Source organism: Poecilia formosa, unplaced genomic scaffold (assembly GCF_000485575.1).
Source record: "Poecilia formosa unplaced genomic scaffold, Poecilia_formosa-5.1.2 Scaffold487, whole genome shotgun sequence".
Taxonomy (NCBI): domain Eukaryota; kingdom Metazoa; phylum Chordata; class Actinopteri; order Cyprinodontiformes; family Poeciliidae; genus Poecilia; species Poecilia formosa.
Window position 1 is genome coordinate 280,522 of NW_006800426.1, and position 13,752 is coordinate 294,273.

At 38.3% G+C, this 13,752-nt stretch overlaps 1 protein-coding gene across 15 annotated transcripts in view; it reads left to right on the top strand.

Annotated features, from left to right (window-relative positions):
• The window catches only part of LOC103156572 (pleckstrin homology domain-containing family A member 7-like), a 152,466-nt gene that overhangs the window by 75,656 nt on the left and 63,058 nt on the right, over positions 1 to 13,752 (top strand). For all 15 annotated transcript variants that reach the window (XM_016664448.1, XM_016664446.1, XM_016664447.1 and 12 more), the window contains one exon: positions 6,952 to 7,035. In XM_016664448.1, the coding sequence (XP_016519934.1) occupies positions 6,952 to 7,035 (84 nt within the window). The remainder of the gene's footprint in view (positions 1 to 6,951; positions 7,036 to 13,752) is intronic.

A 13,752-nucleotide genomic window follows, 5' to 3' on the forward strand; every position in this document is an offset into this window, starting at 1 on the left:
TCTCTCATAAATGTCATCTGGACGTCTGCGGGGTCAACGGGTCATTGCTTGAGTTGACAGTGGTCAAGACCGCGTAGTGAGAAGAAGGCTCAGTGGGATTCCCTGACGCTAAGCTTGACTTTTACTGAGTCTGCCACCTCCACAGGGGAGCTTATCTGATAAATAAAGTTCAATAAAAATAGGAGACGAACAGTTTTAAAGCTGCATGAATGAAACTGTGGATAAGTGCCTTTTCTCCTCATCACAGCCTAATGAGTCATTTTGTCTAAACAGCCTATTTGGTTGCCTGTGATTGGTTCAAATTTAAATGCCATGGCTCATCGATTTTATATCTCCTTTTTTGATATGGTCTTATGAAACACATCACAACCGTGGGTGAGTCTCATTGTAAAAGGATGATACGACAACACAAGGATGAGTCACCATGTCTGAAGTCTGACTGTTTTTTTATAACTCTAGTTTTTATGTTGATCTTCAAGGGTAGACATCCAGACTCTTGTGTTTACATCCCTCGCTGTACAAAATAATGAATTGGATGGTTAGAAACCGAGACTTTGCTTTAAGTTACATTGAAGCAAAGAGCAGGAAAGTCTTTACATGCAAAACTGTTTAACATCAGGTTGATTTATGAACCAGCTACACCTGCAGGAACATGAAGGTGTTTCTTTGGATCTGGGCTTGATCTCTAAGTCAGAGTGTCCTATGGCAGGGTGATGCATATCACAATATAAGTATTACATATCAGTTGATATCGATGATTATTAAGCTTTTTGTTTTAAAAACCCAAAATACTGCCAAACTACTAACATGACCTTTCCTCTTTTATCCGCAGTTTCCTCTTGAGCATGTACGCATTTGCTCCCACATGCTCAGGCGTACTGTTTGTATTCTGTGGACTGTCCACTGTCCGCAGACGGCTGAGATTTTGTAGTCAAGTGTACCGATTTCCTACTTTTCTCTTTACAAATTCCTTCATTTGCAACAATCCAAAAGGACAATAGGAAGCTGATGAGGAACTTGGGCATTTCTTCTCCATCAGGGCTGCCACCACACAACTGTCAGGAAACAGCAGACACATTGAGCATTCATGTGACTTTCAACGCTATCGGCTCACGTCCGCGGTCATAAAAATGTACCTTTGAGAGGAATTGTTCAGTGGACGTCTGAACACTTCCTCAACAGTTAGTTGTAGTTTTCACATTTCTTTAATCTAATCTATCATGGTACATGCTAGATTAAAAAAATAATTGTATCCTGTTGGAAAACTTTGAGTCAAAGTGGGGTATATTTACGATTTAGGAATATCCCCACAGACTGCTAGCTGCTCCAAATGCTAAAGAAAGACAGGATCCCATTTTACTCAAGAGCAGCCTCATTTCAGTCAGTAGTGTGGCCTCTGCTGCTCATATAAATAATTAAGGCCGTTCATCAGGAGGGCTCATTATGTCGTATAGTTTTAGTAACAGCTTACAGTATGTCAATTTGCTCCTCCCCAGTTTCAGCATATAAGTAGATTCCACCTAGTTAAGCTACTTTCATAATGCTTGTGGGAAAAGAAAAACATATTAAACATATCCTTTTGAATTTCTAATCAATATTAGCATTAAAAGCTTATTTATTACCTCTTATAATGTGTTAAAAATGTGTTTGTAACCATATTACAACAATCAATTCATAACGTTGGCTCATAAATTAAGTGTTCATAGTGCTTCAGGGTGCTGTGAAATTAAAAGTAACCATTTTAAATGCAGACATTGATGCACATTGTCATTGTGTCAACCTGAGAGCAGCTGTCGGCTGCAGCTGAGAGCAGGATAAACAGACCTGCTGAAATTCTACCAATGTTGCGAGATTGGAGGCTTCGCATCCAAAACTAATTGCTCTGTATACATGACTTCTGATTACACTGTCGTCTGTATGTGTGGAATTGTGACCATCTGAATTCAGTTCAGGTTTTTATTTATTATCCATTTGGAGGAAATAGTTCAGTATCCTGAAACTTTCGTAGAGTTTTAGGTTTTTTTTAAAGTCAAGCTTATTTGCATAGACTTGTACAGAATTTAATCAAAATAGCAGTTTAAAGTACTTTAGACGCAAAAATGAAAACACCAAACAGTCACCAGTTGAGAAACCAGTAACAGACATTACATTTTATCAAATGCCTTCATATAAATTATCAATATACATCAAATATGCTGGTCAATGTAGCAGTGATTATGGGTTGAAAGCAACTCTAAACAGATTAATATTTAACCTTGATTTAAAGGAACTCAGTGTTTCAGCTGTTTTGCAGTTTTCTGGATGTTTGTTCCAGACATGCGGTTAACATTAAATTTTGTCATAAAGCAAATGCACATCAAATATATTGATCAACGTCCCAGTTATCATGAATCAAAGGCGACTCTAGACAGGTGGAGTTTCAGCCTTGATTTAGAGAAAGTCAGTGTTTCAGCAGTTGTGCAGTTTTCTGGAGGTTTTTTTTTTCCATATATTGGAGCATAAAGATTGAATTCTACTCCTCCATGTTTGCTCCTAGGGATGCAGAGTAGACTAAAAATGAAGTGTCTTTGCACTAACATGCCCATCAAAATCAGCTGTAAGGTGGAGTTAGCGATGGAGTTTGCTGGCGCTCTGTGTACCCGACTGAAAGCAACCAGTCCCACCTTCACACCTCCAGGTTTTCACAGTTCCCTTCCTGTCTCGAAGCTCTTTCACATCAAATTCAGCAACTGACAGAAGAAATGGGGCAAGATTTAATCACAGATGTTTTTATGCCACAACCAGCTAAAGGACACGGGGATGGAAGGTACATTGTGAACATCTCTTTCATTTCCAGTGATAAATTGTGCGGCTGAAAGCCTCCCTCCCCCACCCCGTGTGACCCTTCCAGCATTGGTTTCGGCCTGTTTTCATTACACCAGAGGTCGTCATCGCCTCTGTTCCCCTGAAAATGATGCTGTCACGTCTATAATGTCTTGGACTATTTCAAACCTCACTGCAGAATGAAATCACAGCCTCTTAGGATACCTTACGCGCTGTTCCCATTCATGGTGAGCAATCTGACATGAGCTTCATCAGCTTCCTAAGGGAACAGTTACCGCACTCAGGCTCACAAACAAAGAGGCCTGTGTGCGAATGTGCGAGATCGATATCTAGATTTACTGCTGTGTTAACGGGGGGATTTGGAGTGAGCTTGATATCAGCGATGATGGATTCCTCTTTATCTGTTTACGGACTGGCGAGTGGAGTTAATGGCTTTGACACATAGCTTTTAATTTCAAAAGATCTCTGTGAATTCTGAATCCATCTATTAGTTCTGACACTGGGGTGTAAATGAAAGTGTATCACATCTATCATCACCACTAAATCTAACTGATATTTACGATGTACAATGGAATGAATTGAATGGTATTTATTGTTACTGGTACAGGTCATTTAGGGTTTGGTAAAAAAGTCACAACTTAAGGTGAGTGCATCTTTGTACAGGTCTGTGAAAAGGTATTCACTCCTTGATTTGATTGAGAACCAAAGCTGAGCCGTTTCTTACATTTCAGCTGCTGCAGTTCTCTTTCACACTGAACTGTGTTCCTCTCCTCGCCTGTGGTGGCGCTGCACCAAAAACCACTGAAGGCAGCAACATAAAAACCTCTGAAGAAGACACTGACAGGCAACTTTCTTCTTCATAAAATGCAAACATAAATGCAGTAGCATCAGATTTTAGTGGTTGTCGGATTTCTCTTTAAACTTTGGCAAAATACCTGGAGCTGTTTGTCTCACTACCGCCAAACTCTCATGTTTGTTTTGGTTGTATTTACCCAGAATGCCCAGCGTTACAGTCCATGTCCTGCTTTTGCAGCGTCTCCAGTCCACTCGGTGTTCTCATATGCACTAGAACCACACCAGTAACTGAGTTTCCATTACAAATATATGCAAGACTGATTGATATTCCGGTAAAGTCGAAAAGACACAATTTCACAATTCAGTTGTTTTCATTAAATAAGAAACCCAATTAAAATCACGTGAATAAGTTTGTTCATGTGATAACTCATGTCGCTCCGTCAGTATTAGTAACATCCGGCTGATGATCTTGTGACTCGTGTGATGCAAGTGTTTCCGTTTCAGTTTTACGACAAACCACCTCATCCTACCGCAAAACGATTTAGCAGAAAATGGGAGTTTTTTCCGAAATTGCCTTGTTTCCATTAAGCAAATTAATTTTTGTAATTTGATGATGGAATTTGCGCAATTCCATCGTCAATGAAAACTCAGCCAGTGTTCACGTCAACTGAACCGAGACCTAGGTTTTTGGGCGAAACAGAATTTGATTGCGCATTCACATCTCCCCAAGCGAACCGGACTTTTATAGGTAAATTGATTGGAGCTGGATTAAAGTGGACTAAGCAGAGCTGGTGTGAAATCTCCCTTAGACTTATTTGATTCACCAAACGGTCATGGTTTTTGGACTGTGGGAAGGGAGAACCCAAGCATGCACGGGTAGGACACTCAACTCAGAAACAACCCACGCCGGGATTCAAACCTGTAATCCTTTTGCTGCAAGGCAGCAGCACTACCAACTGCACCACAATGCATTTATCTGAATGTACACCAACTCTGCGGCTGTGGGAATCGTTGCAGCTCCGCCTGGGGAGCGAATCAGTCAGAACTCACCACTCTGAGGCCCGTCGGCTTAATTTGTTATTCCTTTCATGCCAAAGCTGATTGATTTTAATCCCCTCTCCTGTTCAGGTAATTAATAACTCGCCATCTGATGTTTGTGGCTGTGATTCCTGTTATGGTACAACACAGAACATATTCCCCTGTGAACCGTGGCAGCGTACGCATACTGTGGTTGTTTCGTCTTATTACACTCCTCCTGTAGCAAAGTCGTCGTGAGTCATGACTCCTCCAGTGTTGATTGAAAGCTGCTTCACTGTAACGCTTTGCTGCTCTTCATGCTGTTCTGTCAATACTTTTTACGACTGGTTTTTAAACATACATGTGTAAATGGGAACAGGGCCAGACGTCTAGATGGTGAAATTATGTCACTAATGATTGAGTTCAAACACACAGTTAAGATTTATGCTGCTGGATAAATGGCCTAATGCTGAGAACAACCAGGGACATTTGATCCGTCAGGTTTTACAGGTTTTAACTCACCCAGGAACTCAAATGAAAATTCTTTATACAAAGCATCAGATGGTGAGGATGAGCAGCAAGTCCCTAAGGGATTGGTGCCTTCTGTAGCTGACCAAAGAAGCGTTATTGTTTCTTTGGTCCCATCTAATTGATGGAACCAAAACTTAGACGTGTATTTTATTTCATTCCAGACAACATGGGAGAGTCTGTTGGTGGGGGAACTGTGAGAAATGCAGAAAATCTGGATGAGTGGCAAGAAGAAGCCATTGTTGACAGATGTTTGATTTGCAGGTTTTCCACAAGTCGTGGTATTGTTGACTGCAATGTTGATCAGATGAGATTGAAATTATTCTTCAGAGCACATTCATGTATTAGAATGGTCCAATTCAAGTTCTGATCTAAGTTTTAATTATGATTCTGTGGCAAGTCTTGAAAATTCCTTTTCACATTTTCTCCATATTTTATCACTTGGCTGGAGCCAGAGATTAGGGTCGTCCAGATAAAACTTTTTCATTTCCGATACGATACCAATATCGCAGCTTCGAGTATTGGCTGATACCAATTTTGACCCGATACGATATCGGCTCAAATCGGACACGCTTTTATTACCTTCTTTGTACTGTGAAAAGTTTAAGGGTTGATCAGAGAACTGTAGTCATGTGATTCTTATTTTTTTATGTACTGTTTTTATTGTAAACTTTTGTGCTTCATGGCTTTTTATTCTTTCTAATTTTGTAACTTGATATGCTCCTTTTACATAAACATTATTATTCTCTGTTAAGTTGAATCTTAAGCTGCCCATATTGCACTGTAATATATTGTATTAATTTTGATAGTACCTTGAGGCACTACAGATGAAAACTAACGTAAATGGCTAAATGTAAACACATTTAGGAGGTTTTTTACTTTTGGTTAAACCTCAAACACCTGCTGCTGCCGGCAGTATGAGCCGAGCAGACAGCCTAACAGGTTGTGTGTTCTTCCTGTGTGTGACAGGTTGCTTTTAGCCTGGGAGCTAACGGTGTCACTGTGTGTCCCTGTTATGGGATGCGTTTCGGCTCTCCTGGGAAAAACCCGCGCTCCGCCGTAGGCTTCGTTCTTCCGCTACATCATACACAACTCTCTGCAGCACGAGCAGTGCTTTCTATTGACTGCTAACCGAGCCTTGGAGTGGTTCTAAACCTTTCACCAGTTTGTTTTCGCTGAGTGGACCCGCTGCCTCCCATTATTAGGTCTGTGGCTCTGTTGGAGACAACCAAACAGCTCTTCTGCTGCTAGCGCGATTTAAGAGCCAAAACACATGGAGCTATAATTGAAACAGACAAGCTAATGAGCTGACGGTTTCTTTTTTTTTTAACTTCTATTCAATAATTCAAGTGGATACACACTCAGATGTTCACACACACACACACGCACACCCACACACACACGCACACACACACACCCACACACGCACACACACACACACAGTCCGCACCGCTTGGTGTTGTTTACTCAGTCCAGTTGGTTGAGGCTTTTGAATGACCGATGGAGGCCCACGCCTGAACGCTCCGCCGTTTGTGCTGAGCCCAACACTTTGCGCCTCGCAGGGCAGGCGGGACGGGTGGCTGGGAGGGGGGCAAAGAGGGGGTCGGGAGTCGACCGCCTCACATTCAACACTGGGCTGGGAAAAGTCATAGTCCAAGGCCTGTCAGGGTGGAGAGATTGATAAGGGGTTCTAATTGTTGAGGGTACAAATATAGCAGGATGCCTTCAGTGTTTACTGTGCCTCAGGGGTTTGCTAATTTCATCTCTTTCTCTCTTGTGTCTCTTCAGTCATAACCAAAGGAGCACGTCGTTCTGTCATCCTGTAACCGGACAGATTTCCTCAGAGAACGTGGACTTCCTCCTGCAGGAACAGTAAGTGAAGAGATGTGTTACTTTTCTGCACCTTGAACAAGGGGAGCATGATACGGACTTAAAAAGTCTTAAATTTTTGTATCAAAAAATAAGGCCTGAAAATGTCCTAAATTTATTTACTTATTTAAACTAAGTTGGCCCTTAATATGTCAATCACAGGTCTTAAATTTATTCTTCGCACGACCACTTAATCGTATATTCTATTTTTTTTTTTTCTCACAAGACATTTTTAATTGGGTACTTAGGCTAGTGCTAACTAGCCAGCTAGCTTTTTTGCATTAGTGGAAATTTATTGCCAGTTGGCTGGACAAAGTTCATACGTTTCTTTGAAGATGTAAGTCTTAAATTCCATTCATGATGATCTTAAAAATGTCTTGAAAAGTCTTAAATTTGTGTTGTTGGAACGTACAGAAACTCTCCTTAGAGCTTTATTGTTCTACTATTTACATTGATAAAAATGATTATTTAAGATCAGTTGCGTCTTTTTTAAGTAGCTGTTTAACTTTGTAACTTTATTGATAGTAAAATAGTAAAAGTAACTTTTCCAACAATTTTATTTCTTTTTAAACATTATTTGAAATTTATAGCTACAACGATAAATCAGGACTCTTATCATTATAAGAAATGTTCATGATAAATGATACAAGATAAATGATATGATAAATACCTTGTCCGTATCTTAGACCATAGATATAAACGTGTAGAAACAACTTGTTACCTTTAGTGTGTGTTTGCTTTCTACACCTGCTCCCATATATATTGGCTTGAACATCAACTCTTCTTTAACTTATAACAAAAAGCTATACTAAATTATGAGATATGAACGAGGAAATCCCATAAATCATATCTGTAATTCATATTTTTTGGCTTGCTCCCCTCAGTTTTTCCACAGTTCAACTTGCAGACTCTGGTTGAACTCAAAACCAAGTTCCTGTTTAAGAGGCGACCTGAAGTTAGCTGGATTTGCTTTCCCCACATGTATCTGCTGTGTGAGAAAGTTCTGTGCTGTTTGAAGTTAAGCTGCTTTTCTTTCATTCCTCGGTTTCTTGTGTGAAAAAGAAAATGTTAATGTTTTTTCTCAAGGACATGCAGTGATGTTAGGAGTATTCTTACCGTCTGCTGATGCCTCAGTAGGAACGAGGAAAACATTGCTCCCCTCTAGTTTAGACCAGGAGCGGAGAAATACAGCTGAGCGTACTTTTAGTTCGATCTGTTTTTCCCCTTTTGGAGAACTTACCAAAATATGAAAGTTCTTTTTTCTCTCTCAATGTTCAAACCAAAAACTGAGCTCACCTTCCCCTTATCTCTGCAGCTAATGGGGTTTGGGAATAGCTATAATAAGACTACTTTTTATTTAGAAAGTTTTTTTTTTATAAATAAATAAATAAGGTAGACACTTCTTTCTCAAAGAGGGAAAATCAATGTTTTCTTCTTTTGGCAGAATAAATTTTTAATAGTATGAACAGTTCTTCAAGTCTTGCTGTGCTTTATGCTGCACGGTGTTGAGGTGGTTGGCACTGATGCCTTGCAGCAAGAAGATCCAGGGTTCAAATCCCACGCGAGGGATTTGAACCCTGGCGTGCTAATTCCAATCTGCATGGAATTAGCATGTTGTCTCTGTGCCCATTTTGGGTTTTCGTCATGTACTCACCCTTTCTTTCACAACTGGATCCCCAGATATAGCGTGTCGTGACTGTGCATTGTTCTGCTGAGAATCTAGAGATATTTAAAATGGTGTTTTAATAGTACATGTAAGGTATGGCATGTGGAAACTTGCTAAGCTTATGTTGAAGATGCAGCAGACCTGTTCTTATTACATCTGAGTACAAAGTAACAATGTCTCACCAGTGTTGCAGAGTCAACGTAAAAGCAACACGGTGAAGTAAAGCTGGATTTTTTTTGCTACGCTCTTGGAGTAGCAGGTGTTTTTTGTCAGACTTGTTTTGTGTTTATGGGTCTCAGGTTCCCTCCAAAAGGCTCAGCAGATAGAAAATTACAATAGAATAACAAAGCTTGTACAGAAACAAGAGGTTTCACCTTAACAAACTGTAAATGTGTCTGGTGTAATTTTGGCTAAAACTAGTTTTGTTCATTCAGTGAAGCTTCTCACAGTGGGTAGAATATCCAGACATCTTATTCAACCAAGAGTAGCGATACTTCATACTAACATTACTCAGATGGTCGGATCTTTAAGCTCATCATATCAGCTACTTCTTGGTGAAACGCTGGTGAAAACATTGTTTAAAGGCTAACAGAGGAGCGGTGCTGTGAGGACTTCCTGAAGGGAGAGAGGCCCAATTTCAGTCCATTAAATTACAAAGTCATATTTGACATGTATGGCATGCGAAAGTGACATGGTGACGTGATCGTTCTATGAAATGGCACTGTGTTCCTGGAAATCACATTATACTGCCTCTTTAAATGTGATTCGGGTGTGTAGGAGCAGAGACTCGTCTAAAACGTGCCAGCGTCTGGCCGTCGGGGACCAGAATTTTCTCCCCTTGATTTAGTCTGTCAGCTCAGTTGGCCGTTTCTATTGGCCCCAGCAATCATTACTGGCAGATATCGATTGAGAAGAGTTTCTCTTTTCTTAGAAGGTCAAACCGAAGAGCTTGTTGACCACCAGAGGATAAGACACAAAGAAAAGATTGAGGAGGACAAATTGGCCAACGTTTAAAAGTGATGTTACCCGAGGGAAAACTGAAGTTGTGTGTTTTTTTTTTACACTTTGTCTGTCCAGATTAGAGAAGAGACAGTAGAAATAAGTGGAATGGATAACAGAGCTGACAGTTTATGGTGTTTTCTGCGGCTGCAGCAGCTGTTCAAGAATTATAAAAAAAAGGGATGAATGTTAGCCACAAAAAAACAAAAAACAATAAGGTCAAGTTTTATTTTCTTTTGAATATTTTAAATTTGCTCTACGAATAAATCTCTGAATGGATTACTACGACTTATTTGGAGTTACGTTCAGAAGAGAAATATGCAATTAGGCGAATTTATCAGTTCTGAATGGCCAACAGGTGCAGGTCCACTGTGCTCCGACAGTTTTATAAGGGGAGATCAGACCGGGAAGGTTTATGCACTTCTTCATTTAAAAGAAAATATTCCTATTTATGCAAGTTTGCTTCATTACACAAGAAGCAACCAAACTGGATAATGGCAGCAAACAGTAAATAAATGTTGGGGTTTTAAATAAAATGCATTACATCATCTGCATAAAGTGAAACTAAACCTGAGTTCAGATTTCCTCTGCAGGTGCAGAAGACATTTATATTTTTCTGATTTACAATATAAGACAAGAGAATTTAGGGTGGGAACATGCAAAAGTAAAAGATATACCAATAGAGAAAAATTAATGTTGAACTACACGTGATTATGAGACGTGGTTGAGATCATGTTAAAATTTAATATCACACATTAAAATCATCAATGGAATTTTAAAGAGCTGCAGAGTCACATCACACATTTAGTCACTATTGAGGTGAAAGCTGGGAGAAAAACCAGAAATCACAGGGAACTATGAATTAAAAATTAAAGATTAAAATGATCTATGATCAGTATTAAAGTAAGATTATCTATGTTGTCATTAAAGTAAGATTTTTTTTCCCAGTCTGTGACACAGATTTCTTAGAAGGACTAACTTGTGAAATTATAAACCAGTCTCTTTGTGCTGAGCTGTGGGTTCATGTATTCATGATCCAGAGAAAGAAATCCTACTAATACATCACTGGATTATTTCAGCTGGATCCAGGTTAAAATGCTGCCTACCAGTAAATAGCTAAAATAGGAAATAGGACATTGATTTCCGTTATGCTCAGCTCTAAATTATAATCTCATCTGCTGCAGAGTTCAGAATAACTTCCTTTTCCTTTGTAATTAACGGTTTTAATTGCTGTTTCTGGGCGTGTCATGAATATTTAATGAGGCTGCCTCGTCTCACCTGCTCTCCTGTAAGAGCTCTTTGCTCTCAGGTTTTGCAGATATCGATACTTCTGTGATTGAATTAGCTGGTTTCAGCCCATTAGACCTCTGCAGGCTCATACAGATCTTGGCTACCATTATCTTTTTATGATTTTTGTAAGTGGATAACTGGATAAAATTAAGCCAGATTTTCCAGTTTTTTTGTTTGTTTTTCTTTTACAGTTATGAACACATATTTGCTTTGGAGAACTGCTAATGTAGGACAGAATGGCCGTGGACCCGGCATGGACCTGGATGAAAATTATCAGCGTTATCACAGCAAAATATGCGTCATGGTGACAGTTTCAACAAATATGCAAAAAAAAAATTTTTTTGTAAAAGTTACATACTGCAGCTTTAAATAACAGTCCTGTGGTTAGAAATGAAATGAGTTAAAGAAGGAGCTGCGTAATAGCACCACTGTTAGCTTGTCATGTTGTAATGTTTGATTAGATGCATGCAGGTGAACCATCTGTCATGGCTGAGCGTTATGTAAACACATCAGAGCCAAATTCAGTCACTAATTCAGGGAAGATCAATTAATCAGGCCTATGCAGCAGCAGATCTGATTAAGGGGCGCATCAAAATGTAATAAAGTGTCATTAAACAGACACAGTCTCTTCTTCTTCATTTCCTCTTTTTTTCTCCACCATTCCGTCACTTTTCATTTCCTCTCTCCATCTTTCTCCATCCTGCTTGATCGCTGTAGCTTCTGTTTCCCTTTTCTCCCCTTTATGCCTCTGTGGCTTTTTGTTTGAATTTGCATTTTTCGTTCATCTGAATCCTGTAGTTTTTGTTTTCAGAATTTTGTTTAACTCTTATTTTTAATGAGATTTCACCTAAAAATCAGCACAGCTAGCTTTCATAGGTTCTACTTTAATTCAATCTTTAAAGACGAAGCACAGAATGTTATTGCCAGCTGTAATGGTACTTTTAGAAGATAACATGTTATATATTAAAGCTTTACTATTAATTCTGGCACTTTTAAAGAAAAGACTAAAAGATAAATAAAAACTGTTTTTCTTATGACATTTTTAAGATCTAGACCCAAATGCAGGCAGGAAGTAGGTGGAAAAATGGGTAAAAATAAAAAAGGATCATTTAAAAAAAAGAACATTCAAGAACTTGCAAAAACTAAAGTTTAGAAGGAGTGAAAATACTAAACCACAAGAGGCATTTCTGCTGGAAACAGAGACTGACAGCAGTAAACACCAGCACAAATACAAGCTAGGAGTAAAAACACTCTCACGCTACAGAGATCTATAAACGGTAAATAAAGATTTCAACTCAAAGCAGAATAGAAATACATATGAAGTGGAAACAGAACAAAACCACAAGGAATCTTTAAACTATTTAATTGAATATGACAAATTCTAAAATAAGACAAAACCCAAAGTCCCAAAGGTTTTAAATTTTATGCTTTATTGGACACATCTTGATAAATATTTGCTGTTCTTAAACAGATGGGACAATTCTCATGTGTAAAACAATGTTTAATTTTTGTATGCATTTTTTATAGATCAGATTAAAAGCATTACACAGGCTTAATAAGTAGTTTTTAAGTCTCAAATTTGATATCAAGTTTAAATTTTATAAACCATTTAGATATAAAATTTGAAGTAATACAATGTTTTTTAGTGATACTTTCAATCAATAGTAACAATTATAAGTCAAGTTTTTCTTATTTATAAGTTAAAATAAAAAACACTTATAAGTTTAAAAATAATTAAAGCTGAAAGTGGAAGAATATAACTTTTATCCAAACATGTTTAGTTTGCAGAAATGCTCCCCTCTCTAATACAATCAAATTAAATTATGGAAATGTTTCCACCTTTTTCAGAACAATAAGGACAAAAAACACATAAAGGAAGAAAAATAACAAAAAATTTAAGATACAGCAATCAGACTCTTAGTGGTTGATACCAGTTTCCACTTTCCTTTAAGCTCTAATAACAGGTAAATTACAGACAGCCTTCTGGCTCTGTTTTCTGGTTACTGTGTTTTCCAGCTTGGATCTATTTCAAATCTGACTCTCAACTAAAAGAGGTTTCAGTTCCAACCTTTTTTTTTTTTTTGGCTGCAATACAAACAAAGGAAATGTAAGTCTTTGCGTTTGTGTCCATGCTGGTGTGAGCTCTCAGGCTACTTTCATCTGGTGAAACTGTGCTTTGAGGGTTATTGAGCAGGATTGGAGTGGAAGCTTTCAGCTGTAGGACAGAACTAAAATAAAGCGAGAGGCAGCGACACGGCTCACCCACCGCAGGAAAACCATCTGAGTTAGTGATTCATTTAAATAGATTAATTATTTCACATGTACACAAGACCTGTTTCATTTTAGAAAGGTTATTTACTTAATATAGCTAGAAATCTGTGCATGCAAAATACTTTGAAAAGTGTCATCTACAGGTGAAACTGAAAACATTGACTTTGTAGGGATTTCAGGTAAAAAAAAAATGTTTCAAAACCAACATTTCTCATTTAAATCAAATTATTCAAGGCATAACAGTGTATGCAGTAACACTTCAAAAATGTTAACCAAACTTGACTGTTAATGTAACGAAATGGAACGTGGTATTGGACTCACAAGAACAAATTAAGTTCTGATTTATGCTGCATTTTTCACAAATTCACTTTTCTGTTATTTGTACAAATATTGAAAATTTCATAAATCACAAACAGTATTTAAAAAAAAACAACATATTTTATAAGGTAAAGTGTGAGTAGTTAACTTGCATAGGAAGCAGATACCAGTTTTAG